This window comes from Panthera leo, chromosome A3, assembly GCF_018350215.1.
Source record: "Panthera leo isolate Ple1 chromosome A3, P.leo_Ple1_pat1.1, whole genome shotgun sequence".
Lineage (NCBI taxonomy): Eukaryota > Metazoa > Chordata > Mammalia > Carnivora > Felidae > Panthera > Panthera leo.
This window is the reverse complement of record NC_056681.1, coordinates 113,665,142-113,686,570: the sequence shown is the minus strand read 5'-3', so window position 1 is coordinate 113,686,570 and position 21,429 is coordinate 113,665,142. Positions and strand designations below refer to the sequence as shown.

General features: G+C 39.7%; 1 protein-coding gene across 9 annotated transcripts in view; it reads left to right on the top strand.

The window, feature by feature from the left end:
- The first annotated feature begins 245 nt into the window (after positions 1-245).
- BIRC6 (baculoviral IAP repeat containing 6) overlaps positions 246-21,429 on the top strand; it is a 224,370-nt gene continuing 203,186 nt past the window's right edge. For 8 of the 9 annotated variants that reach the window (XM_042933289.1, XM_042933288.1, XM_042933287.1 and 5 more), the window contains exon 1: positions 251-659. In XM_042933289.1, coding sequence (XP_042789223.1) covers positions 335-659 — 325 coding nt within the window. In that variant the 5' untranslated portion in view covers positions 251-334. Of the gene's footprint in view, positions 660-21,429 lie in introns of all 9 variants that reach the window. The other variant, XR_006200904.1, reaches the window with a different exon arrangement.

Genomic DNA, 21,429 nt, shown 5'->3' with positions numbered 1-21,429 from the left:
ACAGGGAGCCCAACCCCCACCGCCAGGAGCAAGGGAGCGGGGCGGGGCTCAGGCATCGGCCACTCCCCACACTCAGGAAAAAAAAAACTGGGACATTGCGGACGCGAAGCTGGCGGGACCCAGGGCGCGTGGCAAGCGCGAGCCCTCCCGCGCATGCTCCAGCCGCTCGCCGCCCGCCCCCTCTCCGGGTCCCGCCTCTTTCGTTCGCTGTCCCCCTCCCCCGCCAACCTCCCTCTGAGCTTGGTCCCTCCGGGCGCGCGGCCGACGTCCCGCGTGCGTGCCGGCGCCTGACTTCACTTCCGGCTAACGCGCTCCGCTTGCCCCCTGGCCCCGGATGGTGACTGGCGGTGGTGCTGCACCTCCCGGGACTGTCACTGAGCCGCTTCCCAGTGTGATTGTGCTGAGCGCAGGCCGGAAGATGGCGGCTGCGGCTGCGGCGGCCTCGGGCTCGGGCTGCTCCTCGGCGGCGGGGGCGGGAGCGGCCGGGGTCTCGGAGTGGCTGGTGCTGCGGGACGGCTGCATGCGCTGCGACGCCGAAGGGCTGCACAGCCTCTCCTACCACCCGGCGCTCAACGCCATCCTGGCCGTCACCAGTCGCGGGACCATCAAAGTCATCGACGGCACCTCGGGGGCCACTCTGCAGGCCTCAGCGCTCAGCGGTGAGTGTGCGGCACGCCGGGCGGGGGCCGGGCCCGCCGCGGGAGGAGCGGGGCCCGCGGGATGCCGGAGAAGGAAGCCGCCCAGCCCCGGGGCTCGGCCTTGGGAGGAGGGGAAGCGGCGTGACGGGAATGGGGTAGCGCTGGGCAGGGCTGGGGGGCTCAGGCCTGTCTGTGACCCGAGGCCCGGAAGCTGATGGAGGAGGACCGTAGGACTTGGCTTTTTCAGCGACTGCAGCTGGGAAGAAAAGACTGGCGAGTCGGGGAGTGGTGGGAGTTGCCTTCGGGCCTTGAGCGTCCGGTGTAGGTTGGTCCTCTGGGAGAGGTGAGGAGGCCTCGGAGCTCTGCACCTGAGAAGGCCAGACGCCCGGTCGGTCCTGGAGAAGGTGTTGGTGATGCCTTCTGCTAGATCAGAGAGCCAGCGGGTCGCAGGGTTGGGCCCGACGTGAGAGCCTGGTGGCCAGAGGCGAGCGTCGGAGCCAGCATGTAAGCCCTCCCCTCTGGTAGAGAGAAGTGAATACTCGACTGTTCGTAGGATCCGCAGGTGCAGGGATGTACCGCGGGGCTTCGCACCGGGGGTGGGGGTGGGGTGCGCCTGGAGTGGGGGTGGGGAGACAAGTAGGCGGTCCAGCTGCCTGAACGGTTCCGTCGAAGACTTTAGGACGGACGCCATGGAAGACTAGACCTTGTTCCCTAGTTCGGGGCTTCCAACTTCTGTTCCCCAGTGATGAGAAGCTCAGGACCTGCGGTGTATGAAATACAGATTCCTTTGGCTTCGTAATGAGGTGAAACTTAAGGTCCTCTTTACTTGTTTTACCACAGCAGGCCGAAAGTTGGGATTTGGAGGTATGTCTGGATCTCACCAGTGGAGGAGAACTGTTCTGGGTGATGTAAACGTTGTTCCAGGGACGAGACTCCATGCATTATTGGGTGAACGCTCAGTGGACTGGAGTGGAGTTGTTTGGAATTGCCCTGGCCAAGTTAGTTATGTTTGGCTGAGATGACATTTCATTTGCGGTGAAGTGATGTGTGGCTTAATTTAGATGTTATAAATTGAGATTGAAAAGTTAGTGTATGAGTGAGTTAGACTTCTGCATAGAGATATAATGTATATGACTGTGTGCATTTAGCCAACGAAATGAGTTATGTGGTATATCAATTCACTTGTAACATGCGCAAATATGGACAGGTCATTATTCTAGTGTAGTAAGGCACATAAGAGTTAATGGCAATGTAGGGATAGAAAAATAAAATAAGAGATTTAACTTCTGTGGATGTGAGAGATGTGAAAGAAATGGATTGTATACAGCTACAGAATATAAACCCGGATCCTGTCTAAGATATGTCTAAGAGAAAGTTTGGATTGTAGGCTTGTAATTTTTCTTTTCTTGGCTTAGGTAAAGGACAGGAGGGGTGTCCCAGATGTAGCAATTCACAGTAACTGCAATATGGAGGTAACAACTTGTCACTATGTAGAGAGGGAGATACTCACTAGTAATTGGATATCTTTCTTCTCATGTAAAATATTTCAAACACAAAAAGGTATAAAGAATAATTAAAATGAACAATCATGTATCCCTGATTCTGTTTTTTTAGTATATGCTTGTGTCTTTAAACATTATCTAATGCTGTCTTTCATGATTTTAAGCTTTGACTAATTGCTATCATAGGATATGTATTTGGATTTTTTTATAAAAAGTAGTATTAACAGAAGTTTTAAAATGTTTTTGTTAGAAAGGAATTTAATAGGGTGTTTTTATATTTGGAGGCTATGTTTGAGAAAAACAGTGTATGTCAGAGTTTGTTATAAGTAGTTGGGGAAATTGGACATATATGAATGTGTCTCATTAAAGGGAAGAGAATAGTCACTCTAGTGGTAGATTACTAAAGGGGAGGGGCTTAGAGTTGTAATACAAGTTTAAAGGTACAGCACTGATTGGGGATAATTTAGCTGGGATAAGTTGGGGCATTTGTTAATTAGAAAAGTATGGGATTGAATACAATTGCAGATGCCCATGCATTGAAGATTGAATATGTAATTTAAAATATGTAGAAGAGTTTATGGCAAACAAAAGGATTACAGAAAAGGTTTGAAAGTAACAATGGACAAAATTTGAAATGTTTTCATTTATGAGAATTGCAGTTATTAAAAATAATTACCAGAGGTTGTATAGAGTCTTGTGTATGTCATCTGTTCAGGTGATTGGGGAGGGAATGCTGCATTTTTTGTCTTGCCTGGAATATGTGTAGACTTTACATAGAGGTTTGCTATGTAGGTTTGCTTTATGGGTAGGTTTGCTTTTGATGATTAATAGAGGGTGACAGTCCTATAAATAGAATAAGGAGGAGGTGCCAGCAGTGACCATGGTCCTAACATGACCCCTCTTTAAGGGGCAAGGAGCCACTTCTTTCATACCCCAGAGGAAAGACATCTTTGTATCAGGGGAAGAAGAGTGTTCTTGGGTGACAGAGTAGTGTGTCTTCTGAATGGGTTCAGGTTATAGGTAGCCTATTAGTGTAGATGGAAAATTGAAGGATGGAAGCAGGACTTGTGTGTATATTTCAGTTGGGTGGCAAAGGTGGTGAATTTTTGACTGTGTCTACTAGTGTATGTCTTCAGTGTATCTGTATCTGATATGAAATGTTTATAAATACACTTTTCATTATGTTAAGAGCTATCAGTATAACACATTAGGCAAGTATTTGATCCATTTTAGTGTTTAAGAGTTAAGATTTCTCAGTGTCTAGGCCAGTTCCTTAGTTTGGCATTCTTTGACTTCCATGATTTGGCCTCTACCAGTCTCTCTGGTCTTATCTCCCTATTTAGTTTTGTGAACTGGTTCATTTAATTTTCTTTCCTAACTCAGTAGTTTTGCTCTTTCTTGGAATGCACCAATTCCCTCCAGACATATTTTAGCCATTTTTCAAGACCTGGAGCAGATCTTAACTTCCTGATTCTTTTAGCCTGAAGTGATCCACTGAACCCCTAAGCACATATTGTCCTCTTAATGTCTATTTTAGTAATTTGGCAACTTACTGTTTGTGGTGTGTTTTTTGTCTTGAACTATTTAAATTCCATTTTATTTAGCTTTTTGTGAATATACGATGTCCATTTAACTATATTTAAAACTCCTTAAGGGAAGGAACCTGTCCTCTTGTTTATATCCCCTCCTCAGAATGCCTAGTACAGAATATTAATGAATATTTTAAATTTATGTATATATGCTAATGAGTGTTAAATGTATGCTGTCTTACATACTAACTGCTAAAATAAACACCTTCTTTGGCTTTTTTTTCTTTCTTTTTTTAAGTTTATTTATTTTTGAGAGTGCGAGCGCACAAGTGAGGGAAGGGCACAAGGAAGGAGAGAGAGAATCCCAAGCAGGCTCCACACCATCAGCACAGATCCCCATGTGGGGCTTGAAGATCATATCATGACTTGAGCCAAGATCCAGAGTCGAACGTTAACCAACTGCACCACCCAGGCGCCCCTCATTCTTTTCTTAAACAGATTTTTTAAGAGTAGCTTTAGGTTCATAGTAAAAATTGAGGAGAAGAGTACAGTGTTCCTATATACTTCCTGCCCCTGTGCACACACAACCTTCCTTCACTGTTTGTTATAATCAGTGAACCTGCATTAACACATCATTATCACGCAAGTCTCTAGTTGATGTTAGTGCTCACTTTTGGTGTTGTACATTCTCTGGGTTCTGACAAATGGATATGTCATACCAAACAGTTTCACTTTCATAAAAATCCTCTGTGCTCTGCCTGTTCACCCATCCCTCTCTCCTACCCCCTGCCACTTTGTGATCTTTTGACTGTCTGTGGTTTTGCCTTTTCTGGAATGTCATATAGTTGGAATTATACAGGATGTAGCCTTTTCAGTTTGGCTTCTTTCACTTAGGAATATCCATTTTTAAGGAGTGCCTGTCTGGCTCAGTCAGTGGAGCGTGTGACTCTTGATCTTGGGGTTGTGGGTTTGAGCCCCACATTGGGTGTAGAGATTACTTAAAAATTAAATCTAAAAAGTAAAAACATTTAAAAAAAAGGAATATGCATTTAATTCTTCCATGTCTTTTGATGGCTTGCTAACTCACTGCTTTTAAATGTTGAGTAATATTCCATTGTCTGGATGTACCACAGTTTATTTACCCATTCATCTATTGAAGGACATCTTGGTTGCTTCTAGGTAGCAGTAGTTATGAATAATAAAGCTGCTACAAATATTTGTGTGCAGGCTTTTGTGTGGACATAAGTTTTTAGTTCATTTGGGAAATGCCAAGGAACGTGAATGCCAGATCATGTGTTAGGAGTATGTTTAGTTTTGTAAGAAACTGTCAAACGGTCTTCCAAAGCAGCTGTATGTACTATTTTGTTTTCCCAGTGGTATTGAATGAGAGTTCCTGTTGCTCCAAATCCCTCTTAGCGCTCTGATTTTTGTTTGGATTGTGGCCATTCAGATAGGTGTGTAGTGGGACCTCATTGTTTTAATTTGCAATTCCCTAATGAAAATTTGTGCAGTTTGGATTTTAAAAATCAAAATAGCTCTACATATACCACTTGACCATATTGTTTATATTGCTAGATATGTTCTCTTTAGCTTTTGTTTGTTCATGCAGTTTAGCATAACAGTTAAGGGAGGAGCTTGGTTTTGGAGACAGTTGGCTCTGGTTAAGATCCCAATTTCTGCTTTCCCCCACCTCCCAATTTAACTGTGTAACCTTGACTAAATTACTTAACATTTCTGTTGCAGTTTCCCCATTTGCAAAATGGGGATGATAATTGTACTAATCATGAGAATTAAGTGTTAATACACAGAAAGTTTTTAGAACAGTGTGTTTACTGTTCAAAAATATTTCTTCTATTAATTGTAAATCTTTGTAAATACTCCTTTTTTACTTAAACCTTTTTGGTATTCTCTGTTAAATCTTTTGAAGTTAACCCGAAAGTTTAACTTTATTTTTCATATTTACCACTTATTACCATTCAGCAGAATCCATCTAATTTTTGCTTTGAGTAAGGTATTGTTCAGGTTTTTTTTTCTTTTTTCTTTTTTATGGAATCAACATTCTTTATTAAATCCACCAGGTACCAGGGGTTGGTCCTAAGCCCTTTGTTCAGTATTTTCTTGTATTATTTAACTACTAGTGGTAATGTATCCTCTTGCTTTCTGAAATAGTGCCCCTCCCCCCAATGTAGTACATTTTATATTGTTTGTTTTTTTAATACACTTTTTTGAGGGCATGCGGAAAGAGAATGGGTATTCTGAATTTTGAATTTTATTAAAAAAATTTTTTTTAACGTTTCTTTATTTTTGAGACAGAGAGAGACAGAGCATGAATGGGGGAGGGTCAGAGAGAGAGAGGGAGACACAGAATCTGAAACAGGCTCCAGGCTCTGCGCTGTCAGCACAGAGCCCGACGCGGGGCTCGAACTCACAGACCGCGAAATCACGACCTGAGCCAAAGTCGGACGCTCAACCAACTGAGCCACCCAGGCGCCCCTGAATTTTGAATTTTAGCTCACTAACTCACTCTCTAAAATTCCTGAATTTCAACTTCCTCATTTGTAAATTAAGATTAACCTTTAATAGTGTGGTTGTGTAGATTAAGTGGTAAACATATTTAAAGTGCCTAACATTGCTTAGCATTTGTATACAGTGAATGTTAATTCTCTTAAGCTTCGTGGATGCTTAGTATTGCCATGTTCCTCACTATTACTTTAGAAAAAATGTTCACTGCTTTAGTGTTATGTACAGAGGATAGATACTGTTGAGTTGTAGTTGGAAATGTAAATGTTGGTGACAAATATTATCTCTGGATAAATGTCTTGCAGTGTATTGGTGTGGCTGAATGTCAGAATGAAGTTAAGACTGTTCTGTTACTAGTTCTGTGTATATATGGATTGTTCATGTAGTATATCTACATAAGTAACAAGATATATGGATATTAATCAGTAGGTGTTGTAGCATATGTGTAAAAGGAAATCATGTCTCTTCTGTTTCTGAAGTAGGTTCCAGATTTCTGTCATGGTGAGGAAACTCCAAAGCTGCTTAGTGTTTTTAGACCAACTCTCTAGTTTCACATTTCTTTATGAATATTTCCCTTTTTCCTTTTCCTGTATAGATGTTGATTTTGATTTGAGAAATTACCACGATGGTCATAAATGAGAAAAAGGTTACTGTACTCCAGGTGCAGTGAAGTTCAGATTGGGTGAATTTTTGCTTCTTTATTTACTTTTTGTTTGATAAGAACTTGCTGTTCAGACTCAAAGCCCAGAGCTGCCTGCATCAAGAAGTCTTGGAGTATAGAAAACTAGTTAGGTTACCTGCATATTTCTCAAGATCTAATTTTTGGGATACAACTCTTAGTTACTATCACTTTGTTAGAAGTGGTAATATTTTTCTCACTACTGCTGAATTAAGCATGCATTAATTTGGATAAAATGCAAAATCATCCTGTAGGTCTGTTTTAGAAATTGTAGATGATTCAGACCACTTCCTATTTCCTGACTTTGGTTCATGTAGCCTTCCTAGTCTCAATTATTCTTTTATGAAAGATAATATAAGACAGTATAGAATTGGAATTTTAGTAGCCTTAGAAAATATTTGTTTTCTGGATACATATGAGTTCTTTATAAAAACTTAATTGGTCAAATCTCTTTGTGGGCTGAGTACAAACTTGATGTTGCAATTGACTGAGTTTAGTAATGAAACATGATGACCTATCTTATGTCAAAGATTTGTTTTATTTATTTATTTAAGATTTTATTAAAAAAATTTTTTTAATGTTTTTATTTATTTTTGAGACAGAGAGAGACAGAGCATGAGCAAGGGAGGGGCAGAGAGAGGGGGAGACACAGAATATGAAGCAGGCTCCAGGCTCTGAGCTGTTAGCACAGAGCCCAACGTGGGGCTTGAACTCACGGAGTGTGAGATCATGACCTGAGATTTTATTTTTAAGTAATTTCTATACTGAATGTGGGGCTTGAACTTAGATCTCAGAAATCAAGGGTCACATGCTCTACCAGCTGATCCAGCCAGGTGCCCCAATTTACTATTTTATTAACAAAACATTTTGCCACAATTAGAGTAAATTTATATTAAGACTAAAAATTTATATTAAGATTTTAAAAAAATATATATTTATTTTTGAAGGGTGGTGGGGCAGAGAGAGAGGGAGACATAGTATCTGAAGCAGGCTCCAGGCTCTGAGCTGCCAGCACAGAGCCCAACATGGGGCTCAAACCTATGAATGGTGGGATCATGACCTGAGCTGAAGTCGGACACTAAACTGACTGAGCCCCCCAGGTGCCCCTATATTAAGATTGTTTTTAAGATCCTTGAAGTTTATCCGGTTTTTTAACTTTTATCTCCCCAAGTTTTCCTATTACCTGTTCAAAGATGGTTTTGCTCTAGTGAGAATTTATCTTGGTCTTTTAGTAGTTTTAGGCTTATTGAGAGTCACTATAAGAGATCAAATTTTGGAGCCGAACATTTTGATCTTAAGTCTTGGTTCTATTTAATTTTGAAGTTCATCTACAAAAGGAGGATAATAATAGTGCCTATCCCATGAAGTGGTTGTGTAACGTATGTACTCTATAAGTGTTTTTTTATTATGTTTTTATTCTTTGGTAGTAGGGGCTATTTAAGTGTAGTAGACATTTTTGCTACAGATATTCTGTTGAAATGGCAGTATTCTTCCAGTTTTCCATGCATGTGGAAATGTGACTGGGTGAAATCTAATGGGCATAATTATAAAATAATAACTTCTGTATTACAGGAGAAATATAAACTATGTAAGTGAATTGATTTTGGAGTTGAAATTGTTAAAAGAGCAACATTATGCTAGCACAGGAACACAAAATAATTAAGACAACATTTTGGCCTTTGAATATATGCTTGGTGATGTGTTTAGGTAAACCATTTTAGCGTAATGTCATAAGTAGTGTGATATAGATATGCACAATGCTGTGTGAGTACACAGGAGGAAGTTTCTTCAACCCGAGGGAAAAAAAGAAGGCTTCTCAAAGGAGGTTGTTTTTATGATCCATTTTGAAAGATGAGGTAGTGGGAGGGAATGTTATAGGGATCATCATCTTAAGCTAGGGTACTTGCTTGTGGGGAGAGCTGTTGGTCTTTCAAAACATGGTGAATTCAAGTAACAAAGAGATTTTCAAGGAAAGACATTGGGGGTTAAGGTGTGTGAGGGGATGGTTAGAGCTGAAGCTGAGAGATAGGCAAACACAAGATCATAATCTGTTTTGCTAAGAAATTTGACTTGATGTCAGTGGTAGGGAGCCACTGTAGGTTATCACATGATCAAATTTGTTTTTAGAGAGGTTTGAAGCTAATGCTCAGGTGTGAGAAGTGATGAGAGCTTTCTGTAAGTTAGTTTGAAAGGTAGGAACAGTGTAATTTGGTGAATGTGGGGATGAGAGAGATGGACAAGGTGAAAAGCACTCATGCGTGGGTTCCTACTTTAGGTAACTGGCTAAATGGTGTGTATTAACCCAAATAAGCAGTACAAGAAAGTGTGAAGAGTGGTTTTTGTTGGAGAAGATTGGGGAGCAAGAGGGAGATAGTGATTTAAGTTACATTAATTTTGAGGTTCTTGAAGGACATCCAAGTAGAGATGTCCAGGAGGTATTGGGAATTCAGAGTTGAAGCTTGAGGATTTGGGGACACAGGTTAGGAAGACTGAACCTAGTGGTTAAGGATATTGGTTCTGGAGCCAGAATGCCTTCAGTCAATGATTTACCACTTACTATCTGTGCTCTTAGGCAACATTCTTAACCTCTCTCTGGCACCCTTAACTTGTTGGGTTATTGGAAAGATTAAATTTTTTTTAAGTAGGCTCCACACCTAGTGTGGAGCTTGAACTGAGGACCCTGAGATCAAGAGTCAGATGCTTGACTGACTAAGCCAGCTAGGCACCCCTGGAAAGATTAAATAACCTGACACATGTAGTTAACTGCTTAACCTACCATAAGCACTCAATTAATGTTACTTTTGGGTTGGGGTTTTTAATTATATAGCTTAATTCAACAAATGTTTGCCTGCCATATTGGGATAAAGATGAATTTGAATTCTCCCCTGCCTCCCAATTTGGAAACCTTTCTAGACAAGTTGATAGAGTTAGGTAGCATAAGCAAGAGTAGAGGCATGAAGCAGGCAGCATTTATTATTAAGCCCTTTGGTATTAGAGTGCAAAGCACAAGGCTGGGAGTGATAGATGGCCTGAGGATCTTGGATTTGGTCCCTCCGACCTATGGCTCCCATATTTTTCAGTGTAAGGACTTCTAGTTTAAGGTAAAAAATTTAGGGACCTATTTTTATAGGAACTATGTTTTTAGTATCAGTTAGTTGATAGAATATAAACAATAACAGATTTCTCTACAATAGTATGTAAGAGCAGTGGGGAGAGTGTTGGGAGGGAGGTACCTCTGATATGTGCATTGCATTGCTGATGGCCTCATGCCTTTGGCAAGATAACTTCTCAGAGTTACCATCTTTAAAAGGGGCTGGTAATTCTTTTTTAAAACTATTTATCTTTATTTACTTTTTTATTATACAATTTTTTTTTGTTTTTGTAAAGTAGGCTCCACGCCCAGCGTGGGGCTTGATCCTGAGATCAAGAGTTGCATTCTCTACTGACTGAATCAGCCAGGCACCCCTGGTCTGATAATTTTTGCTTAGACTACTTCATTATCTGATAATGAATATAGAAATGTCTTTGTAGACTGTAGCACTTCAGATGTGAAGGAAACAAAAAAGTTAAGACAAACTCTTTGGGTATAAAAGAGGGGATAATAGATGTACAAATAACAAAAAAGAATAAAGTAATTGCTATATAAAATAGTTTGTGAGAAGGGTAGTGCCCCTAAAAAGAAGTAACTGTGGTCTCATTTGAGTATATTAAATCAGGGATGTATTTTAGGGGAGATAAATATTATGTTTACTTTTTAGGGGAAATGATAGAAATGTTAGAAGGGGCAGATGGGATTGAGATTTATTGTGGGTGCCAGGAATTTAAATCTTCATGATTTGTTTCTGTACTTTTACTTTGATTTATGAAGTAGGAGAGAAGATTGGGGAGATGGCATAGGGCAGTGGTTCTCAGCCTTGGTTGTTCATTAGAATCATCAGGGGAAGTTAAAAAAAAAATTCTGGGGGCGCCTGGGTGGCTCAGTCGGTTAAGCGTCCGACTTCGGCTCAGGTCACGATCTCGCGGTCCGCGGGTTCGAGCCCTGCGTCGGGCTCTGGGCTGATGGCTCAGAGCCTGGAGCCTGCTTCCGATTCTGTGTTTCCCTCTCTCTCTGCCCCTCCCCCGTTCATGCTGTGTCTCTCTCTGTCTGAAAAATAAATAAACGTTAAAAAAAAAATTAAAAAAAAATTCTGCTTGGGGTCCCATTATTCTGACTCAAGTTGTCTGGAGTGGAAGCCAGGCTTTTTTTTTTTTTTTTTAACAGCATACCAGGTGATTCTATATAATTTTTTTTTTTAATGTTTATTTATTTTTGAGAGAGAGAGTGAGAGAGGGAGCAGGGGAAGGGCAGAGAGAGAAGGAGACATGGAATCCAAAGCAGGCTCCAAGCTCTGAGCTGTCAGCACAGAACCCGATGCAGGGCTCAAACCCACGAACTGTGAGATCATGACCTGAGCTGAAGTTGGACGCTTAACTGACTGAGCCACCCAGGCGCCTGAACAGGATACCAGGTGATTCTAATGTGCAGATAGGTTTAGAGGTTCCAACTTCATGATAAGTCTGGGATAAATGAGAGACAAGTTTCACTTGAATAGTATCTTGAACTGATATTGTAGAATATCAATATTCTACAACAATTCTACAACAATAGATATTGTTCTATTTAGCCTTAATTTTTGGGGTAAGAAAAACCTCCCAAGTTAGTCTGCTAATAAAACCTACCCCATTGTGTTTTAAATTGTATTTAGTGAATATATAATGCAATATGCTTGTAAGCAGCAGAGATATGTCAAGAACCAAATTTATGCTGCTGCGTTTCTTTTTTCAAAAATTTTTTTAATGTTGATTTATTTTTGAGAGAGAGACAGCGTGAGCAGGGGAGGGGCAGAGAGAATGGGAGTCACAGAATTTGAAGGAAGCAGGCTTCAGGCTCTGAGCTGTCAGCACAGAGTCAGATGCAGGACTTGAACTCACAAACCATGAGATCATGACCTGAGCCAAAGTCAGACACCTACCTGAGCCACCCAGGCCCCCCTCTTCTGCTTTCTGTTTTGTCCTTTTCAGTATAATTCAGTTTTGGTTGTTTTTTGAACCAGCCAAGTGCTCTGATACTTGTTCACCAAAATGTCACTAGAGCCAAGGACAGTGACCTCCTCATACTGGCAGCCCAGGAGTAAGATAGGGGAAAATAGGCCCACAGCTAGTTTCATGCCTGAACTGTCTTTGTTTCATGTTGTGTTAACAAGCCAAAACAAGAGCTGTGAGACTATTATATTTTGCTACATTATCATTTAGTTTTAATCTATTAAAAAGCTCTTTGAAAGTATAGAAAATGATTCATTTATTCAAAGACATTTATTGTGTGTCAAGCACTGGTGATACACTAGTTAACAAAGTCCTTGCTTTCCTAGAGCCAGTGGTTTAGTGGGAAGAGGTATATTACACACACACACACACACACACACACACACACACACACACTATCAAGTGGTGATAAATGCTGTAAGAAATTAGAGCTGGTATGAGATGATGATGGGTAAATTTGTGCTGTGCTTTGGTCTGGAAGGGTCTATGAAGCAGCCCTTGAGCAAAGTTCCCAGTGATGTTAGAAAACAGGGCAGGTAATCCAGGGAAGTTTCTTTTGCCCTATTATTGCCCTTTTTTTGCATACTGTATATGCAAAAACAGCTCGATGGATTTTCATCATATTTGGATGGAATTTGACTTGGACTGACTTAAAATGTAGGCTATGTGAGGAATGATGAAAGGTCTGTGTGACCTCTAGTTTAGATACATGTACCATCTGTATTCTACAGAGAACAGTACTTTCAAATATGAGTTCCAAATAGAAATTCACAGGGTACATGTTCTGCATTACCTAATTGTATTGATTTGTAGCTGAGTTCCTTATCATATGGGCAACTTTGTGTTGCAACAGGAATTTATATACAGATGGTTAGAGTTATCTTGAGCAACATCAGTAGGGAAGGTAGCTCTCAAATTTTACTTAATGATAGCCAGTTCAAAATCATGAAGGAAGAATGTAACTTTTGTGTCCAAGGTGGTTTGAAAGATTTTTAACTGTGACAAATTGAATAACATATGTGAAATAGGCCCCAGAATTTCTTGCATGGGGTAGGTCCTTAAAGATTGAGTCCCATCCACGCAAACTTCAGTGGCGATTATTTATGTTCTTAAAACTTTGTCAGAAAAAAAAATAAATAAATAAAACTTTGTCAGCTGATGTCAGATACTTAAGATTGTTGTAAAATAAGTGGTTTGGTGGAACTTTTGGATAAAGTGAATAGAGAGCTTGGAACTTTTTTTTTTTTTTTTTTAAATATTTTATTTTTTAAGTAAGCTACACCCAGTGTGGGTCCAAACTCAGGACGCCAAGATCAAGAGCTGCATGCTGCACCAACTGAGCCAGCCGGGCACTCCGGAACTTGGAACTCTTAATTCCAATGAGTCTGTCTCTTTTGGAGACCCTCTTTCATGCTCAGGCAGATGTTGGTTCTTTTGCCTGGAATAATACTATGCCTACATTGCGTTTTATCCATTTGTTACCCTTTTTCATGGTCTACACACTGAACTTTACCAAATTTGCTTTGCTTTGCACCAAGTTTTGTTTTACAGGAATACTCACTTTGGCTTTGAATAATATAGTGTACTAACAACTTTTGTTAAGTGATTTTATTTTTGGTTACTTTAATTATATTTTAAAAGTCTTGTTAGAACGCTGATTTTGTACCCTTTTGATTGACTTCGAATGATGTCTTTCTATACTATGTTAGAGTATTTTAAGCACTGAACTCTGATGTTATCTCTGTGGAAATGGGATTTTACAGTGTGTCCTGTCAGTTTGCAAAGGTCATGTATTTTTGATAATATTTTTGCAAGTTTTGCAGGAATGCAAATGGATAGTGCATTGATAAAGAATTGACTGTTTCTTGAAGTAGGTATTAGAATTAACTGATTAAAAAAAATTTTTCTTATGTTTATTCCTGAGACAGAGACAGAGCATGAGTGGGGAGGGGCAGAGAGAGAGGGAGACACAGAATCCGAAGCAGCTCCAGGCTCTGAGCTGTCACTGACGCGGGGCTGGAACCCACAAACCGTGAGATCGTGACCTGAGCTGAAGTCGGTCGCTCAACCGACTGAGCCACCCAAGCGCCCCAGAATTAACTGATTTTAAAAAACAGTTTTGGGGCACCTCAGTCATTTGAGTTTCTGACTCTTTTTTAAAAATTTTTTTTTTTTTAATGTCTATTTTTGAGACAGAGAGAGACAGAGCATGAACAGGGGAGGGGCAGAGAGAGAGGGAGACACAGAATCTGAAATGGGCTCCAGGCTCTGAGCTGTCAGCACAGAGCCCGATGCGGGGCTCGAACTCACAGACCATGAGATCATGACCTGAGCCGAAGTCGGACGCTTAACCGACTGAGCCACCCAGGCGCCCCTGAGTTTCTGACTCTTGATTGTGGCTCAGGACATGATCTCACAGTTGTGAGATTGAGTCCCTTGTCAAGCTCTGTGTTGGGCATGGAGCCTGTTTGAGATTCTCTCTCCTTCTCCCTCTGCCCCTCTCTCCTGCTCTCACGGTCTCTCTCTCAAAAACAAAACAAAATAAACAAACAAAAACACCAAAACCCCCACAGTTTCACACATTTGAAAAAAATTTTTTTTTAAGTTTTTTATTTATTTTTGAGAGAGAGAGCAAGTGGGTTGAGGGGGGAGAGAGATAGAGGGGAGAGAGAGAATCCCAAGCAGCCTCCACCCTGTCACTACAGAGCCCTGATGTGGGTCCCGAACCCATGAACCATGATCTGAGCTGAAATCAAGAGCCAGACACTTAACCAACTGAGCCATCCAGGTGCTCCTGAAAATTCTCATTTTAAAAGTGATTTACCTTATTATAGGATATCAAATAGACTAAGGAAAAGAGTAGTCACCTATGATTTTGTTAGCTAGAGATGGCCATTGTTAGCATTCTGGTGTGTGATAATTTCTTTTTGCTTTTTTCTATTTAATGTATTTTTACAGAATTTGGATTGCAGTGATATGTTATAAACTATTTCCCTCTTTACTTAGTTAATAGTGTATTATGAATATTTTTCTATGTCTTTATTATTTTATAACATTTATTTATTTTTGAGATAGAGCACAAGCAGGGGAGGAGCAGAGAGAGAGGAAGACCACAGTATCCAAAGCAGACTCCAGGCTCCGAGCTGTCAGCACAGAGCCTGATGTGGGGCTCGAACTCACAGACCACGAGATCGTGACCTGAGCCAAAGTTGGCCACTCAACTGAGCCACCCAGGCATCCCTGTCTTTATTATTTTATAACATTTTAAAATAAATTTTATTTAATACCGCACAATAAAATAGTACACATTTTTTGTGTACTGGCAGTATATGCATTAACTACTGCTACAATTAGGATACAGAACAGTTTCAATACCCGTGCCATCTCCTTTATAGCTTACCTTGCTCCCTTCCCCTCCAACCTTTGGCAATCACGTTTTCCATACTTTTAGTTTTGTCTTATCTAGAATGTCCTAGAAATGGAATCCTACGGTATACCTTTTTTATTTGAATCATTTACAGTTTTTTTTATTTTTAAAAAATTTTTTATTTTTTAAAGAGAGAGTGCAGTTGGGGGGGGCAGCAGGAGAGAGAATCCCAGTGAGGCTCCATGTGTACCTATGTAACCTTTTGATACTGACTTTTTGCACTTAGAGTTGTTTTATGTGTCAATAGTTCATTTCTTTCTTTTAAAAATTTTTTTAATGTTTTTTTGTTTTTTTTTTTTAACGTTTATTTATTTTTGAGACAGAGAGAGACAGAGCATGAACGGGGGAGGAGCAGAGAGAGAGGGAGACACAGAATCGGAAGCAGGCTCCAGGCTCTGGGCCATCAGCCCAGAGCCCGACGCTGGGCTCGAACTCACGGACCGTGAGATTGTGACCTGAGCTGAAGTCGGACACTCAACCGACTGAGCCACCCAGGCGCCCCAATGTTTGTTTGTTTTTGAGAGAGAGAGACTGAGAGCAGTGGAAGGGCAGAGAGAGTCAGACTGAATCTGCAGATCTGAAGCAGGCTCCAGGCTCTGAGCTGTCAGTGCAGAACCTGATGCGGGGCTTGAACCCGTGAACTATGAGATCATGACCTAGGCCTAAGTTGGACACTTAAATGACTGAGCCACCTACGTGCCCCGTATAGTTCACTTCTTTTTATAGCTGAACAGTATTTCATTGTATAAATGTGTCACCATTTGTTTAGTCAGTCACTCATTGAAGGATACTTGGATGTTTTCAGCTTTTGGTGATTAATGATAGAGCGATTATAAATGTTTGAGTACAGGTTTTTATGTGAATGTAAGATTTTATGTCTGTAGGGTAAATACATAGAAGTGGGATTCCGGGGCCATTTGGTAAGTGTATGTTTAATCTTATAAGAAATAGTCAAACCAGTGTGGCTGTGCCATTATGCATTTCCATTAAAAATGAGTTGCACTATTCTGAATCTTATAAGCGCTTGGTTTTGTCTGTATATTGTTAAAAAGTCAATACTACCCAAAGTGATTTACAGATTCATTGCAATTTCTATCAAAATCTCCAAGATATCAAAATCTCCAGAAATAGAAAAACCCGTCTTAAAATTCATGTGAAATCTCAAGGGACTCCCAGATAGCTAAAGCATTCTTGAAAAAGAACAAAGTTGAGGACTAACTGATTTCAGGATTTACTACAGTGTTACAGTAGTCGAAACAATGTGGTACTGGCATAGACAGACATAAGGACTGATGGAATAGAGAGCCCAGAAGTAAGCCCTCACATATGTGGTAACTGATTTTCAACAAGAAGGCCAGCACCATTCAGTGGGGGAAAGGACAATCTCTTCAAGAAATGGTGCTGAGAAAACTTGGTATCCACATGCAAAAGAATGAAGTTGGACCCTTAAAAGTAACAGTGACAACTGTAAAGCTCTTTGAACAATACAAAGAGGGAAGCTTCATGGATCTAGATTTGGCAGTGATTTTGGGGATATAACATCAAAGGCACAGGCAACCAAAGAAAAAATAGACAAGTTAGACTTCATTAAAATGAAAATTTTTGTGCATGAAGGACCCTATCAAGAAAAATTTTTGTGCATAAAGGGGCCTATCAAACCGCAGAATATGAGAAAGTATTTGCAAGTCACATATCTAGGTATATATAGAGAATTAATATCTAGAATATAGAAAACTTTGACATCTTAACAACAACAAAAAACAACCTGATTAAAGAGTGAGCAAAATACTTGAAGGTATTTCTCCAGAGAAGAAATACAGCAGGCCAACAAGCACACACAGATATTCAACATCACTAATGTTTGGGAAATATAAATTAAAACTATGAGGCAATAACACTTCCCACCCACTAAAATTATTAAAAAATAATAATGTGTTGGTGAGAATGTGGAGAATTGGAACCCTTGTATTGTACACTCTTGGTGGGAATACAAAATAGTGCAGCTGTTAGGAAAAACAGTATGGTGGTTCCTCAAACAATTGAAAATAAAATTATGATATCACAATTTCACATCCAAAAGAATTGAAAGGGTCTTGAAGAAATATCTGTACATCATGTTCATAGCAGCATTATTCCCTATAGTCAAAAAGCGGAAGCTACCCAAGTGTCCATTGATGGATGTATGAATAAACAAAGTATGGTGTGTATATACAATGGAATATTAGCCTTAGAAAGGAAGGAAATTTTGACATATACTGCAACATGGATGAACTGAAGACATTATGCTTATTGAAATAAGCCAGTCACAAAAGGACTGATACCATATGACTCCACTTATATGTGGTACTTAGAGCAGTCAATTTCATAGAAACAGAAAGTAGAATAGTGATTGATTGCTGAGCACTGGGAGTATGGAAGTGGGAAGGAGGAGTTAGTGTCTAATGGTTGTGGAGCTTAAGTTTTGCAAGATGAGAAGAGCTCTGTGGGTAAATGGTGATGATGGTTGCACAACAGTGTGAAAATACTTAATGCCACTCAACTGTATACGTAAAAATGGTTAAAATGATGGGGTGCCTGGGTGGCTCAGTCGGTTAAGCATCTGACTTCAGCTTAGTTCGTGATCTCACGGTTTGTGAGTTCGAGCCCTGCATCAGGCTCTGTGCTGAGAGCTCAGAGCTGAAGCCTGTTCAGATTCTGGGTCTCCCTCTCTCTGCCTCTCCCCTGCTCTCACTATGTCTGTCTGAATCTCTCTCTCTCTCTCTCAAAAATAAACACAAGTACATAAGTAAACATAAATAAACAAAAAGTTAAAATGCTAAATTTTATGTTAATTTACCACAATTAAAAATAATTAAAAAAATCAAATGGCCATGTTTCTGTGGGTCTGTCTTTGGATTCTCTCCTGTTCCACAGATTCATATGTCTATCCATTTGCCACCACCACACTTTCTTGTGATACTGTATTTTGTTTGCTTGTTTATTTTGAGAGAGAGAGAGTGAAATCAAGAGTCGGATGCTTAACTGACTTAGCCACCCAGGTGCCCCTATTTTATGATTTTAAAGCTATCATAAACTGTTACTGTTTTCTGTAAATTTCAGCTTCTGATTGATCATTGTTAGTATATGGAAATACAATTGATTGGTTTTTGTGTATTGATTTTGTTTACTGTAACCTTGCTAAACTCATTAGCTCTAGGAGTTTTTTTTATTTTTTATTTTATTTTTAAATTTAATTTTATTTCTTTAACATTTTTATTTTTGAGAGACAGAGACACAGTGTGAGTAGGGGAGGGACAGAGAGAGAGGGAGACACAGAATCTGAAGCAGGCTCCAGGCTCTAGGCTGTCAGTGCAGAGCCCAACACAGGGCTCAAACCCACCAACCGTGAGATCATGACCTGAACTGAAGTCGGACCCTTAACTGACTGTAGCTCTAGAAGTTTCAAATTAATTAATTAATTAGTTAATTTTTAATATGATTTATTGTCAAATTGGCTCACACACAGTGTGTAAACTGTCCTCTTGGTTTTTGGGTAGATTCCTGTGGTTTATCACTTACATACAATACCCAGCGCTCATCTCAACAAGTCCCCTCATGAGTGCCTATCACCCATTTTCCCCTCTTCCCCACCTCCCCCCCATTTATTTATTTTAGAGAGACAGAGAGAGAACATGAAAGTGAGGGAGAGGGACAGAGGGAGAGAGAGAGTCCTAAGCAGGCTCCATGCTCAGTGCAGAGCCTGACTTGGGGTTCGATCTCAGGACTGAGAGATCATGACCTGAGCCAAAATCAAGAGTTGGACTCCTAACTGAATCACCCAAGCACCCCTAGGAGTTTTGCTTTTGTTTTTTGATTTCCTGGATAGGTTAATGTTGTCTGTGAGTAGGGACAGTGTCATTTGTTCCTTTTTAATCTCTGTGGCTTTTTAAAAAAAATTTTTTTTAACGTTTATTTATTTTTGAGACAGAGAGAGACAGAGCATGAACGGGGGAGGGTCAGAGAGAGAGGGGGACACAGAATCTGAAACAGGCTCCAGGCTCTGAGCTGTCAGCACAGAGCCTGACGCGGGACTCGAACTCACGGACTGCAAGATCATGACCTGAGCCGAAGTCGGACGCCCAACCAACTGAGCCACCCAGGCGCCCCTGTGGGGCTTTTAAATCTAAGCATTTCTTATTGCAGTGGCTAGATCTTGCAATATGATACTGAGTAGGAGTGGTGTGAGTTTGCATCCTTGCCTTGCTCCTGATCTTAGGGGGAGAGTATTCAGTGTTTTACCATTAAGTATGTTGATAGTGGTAGGATTTTTGTAGCTGTCCTTCATCAGGTTGAGCAAATTCCCTTTCATTTCTAATTTCCTGAGGTGTTTTTTTTTTTTTTTTTAATCATGAAAGGATGTTGTATTTTGCCAAATGCATCTACTGACTTGATGCAGCTTTTCTTCTTTAAGCTATTAATATGGTAGCTTAAATTGGTTGGTTTTGAATATTGAACCAGTTTTGTATTCCTTGGATAGCTCTACTTGGTCCTGGCATGTTATTATATTTTTATATTTGTCAAATTCCATTTGCTTTTCTTTTGTGGATGATTTTTGCATTGATATACATGATGGATAATGGTAATGTAGTTTTTGTGCTTTTTCTAGATTTGGCATCAGGTTAATGCTGGTCTCGTAAAATGAATTTGGAAGTATTCCTTCTTTTTCTTAGAGGAGGATTGTGTAGAATTGGTATTACTTCTTACATGTTTAATAAAATTCTGCAGTGAAGTCAGGTAGGCCTGGAGATTTGTCTGGAAGATTTGTAACTATGAATTCAATTTCCTTAATTTAGATTATTTCATTTGAGATGTTTTGATAGTTGGTGGTTTCAAGGAATTGGTATATTTCATCTGTACTTTCAAATTTATATGTGTAGCTCTGTCTTTATTATTCCCCAGTTATCTTTTTAAATTTGTAGTATCAAGTTTATTTATTTTGACAGTCTGACTTTTCAGATTTATTTGACAACCTAAGTTGTGAAATTTATGTGCATAGTGTTCATAGTATTCTCTTATTATTTTTTAATGGTTGCAGGATCTGTAGTGTATTAGTTCTCTTTCATTCTTGATATTATTGGTAATTTGTGTCTTTTATTTTCTTTGCCAACTTTGCCTAGAGATTTACCAATTTTATTGATCTTTTCAAAGAATACTTTGCATTGATTTTCTCTATTTTTGTATTTTCACTTTTATTGATTTCTGCTCCTATCATTACTATTTTTTTGTTGTTGTTTATTTTGTGCTTATCTTTTCTTTTTCTAGTTTTTTTTTTTTTTTTTTTTTTAATTTTTTTTGGAGGGAGGGGGAGGGAGAGACTCACTCTCTCTGACTGAGCCAGCCAGGTACCCCTGGTCATTTGATACTTTTAATTATTTTGTTTTAACTTATGTGTTGTTTTTTTTTGTTTGTTTGTTTTGTTTTTACTGTAATTATTTATATATATTTTTTGTAGTTACTTGAAGTATTACAATATATATGCTTTTCACAATCTATTTAGAATCAGTACTTTACCACTTTAAGCAGAATGTAGCAACCTTTTTACCATATTGTGCTCTCCCTCTTTTAGTTTTTATTAAAAAAAATTTTTTTTTAACGTTTATTTATTTTTGAGAGAGACAGAGCATGAGCAGGGGAGGGGCAGAGAGAATCTGAAGCAGGCTCCAGATTTTGAGCTGTCACTGCAGAGCCTGAGGTGGGGCTTGAACTCACAAACTGAGAGATCATGACCTGAGCTGAAGTCAGACCCTTAAACGACTGAGCCGCCCAGGCGCCCCTGTATATGTTTGACATATACATATATATGTGTGTATATATGTGTGTGTGTGTATATTTAATTTAATTATTTACTATTTAATTATATTATTTAATATAATTATTAAATAATTAAATATATGTGTGTATATATACTTAATGTTTATTTTTGAGAGCAAGAAAGCATGAGTTGGGGAGGGGCAGAGAGAGAGGGAGACACAGAATCCGAAGTAGGCTCCAGGCTCTGAGCTGTCAGCATGGA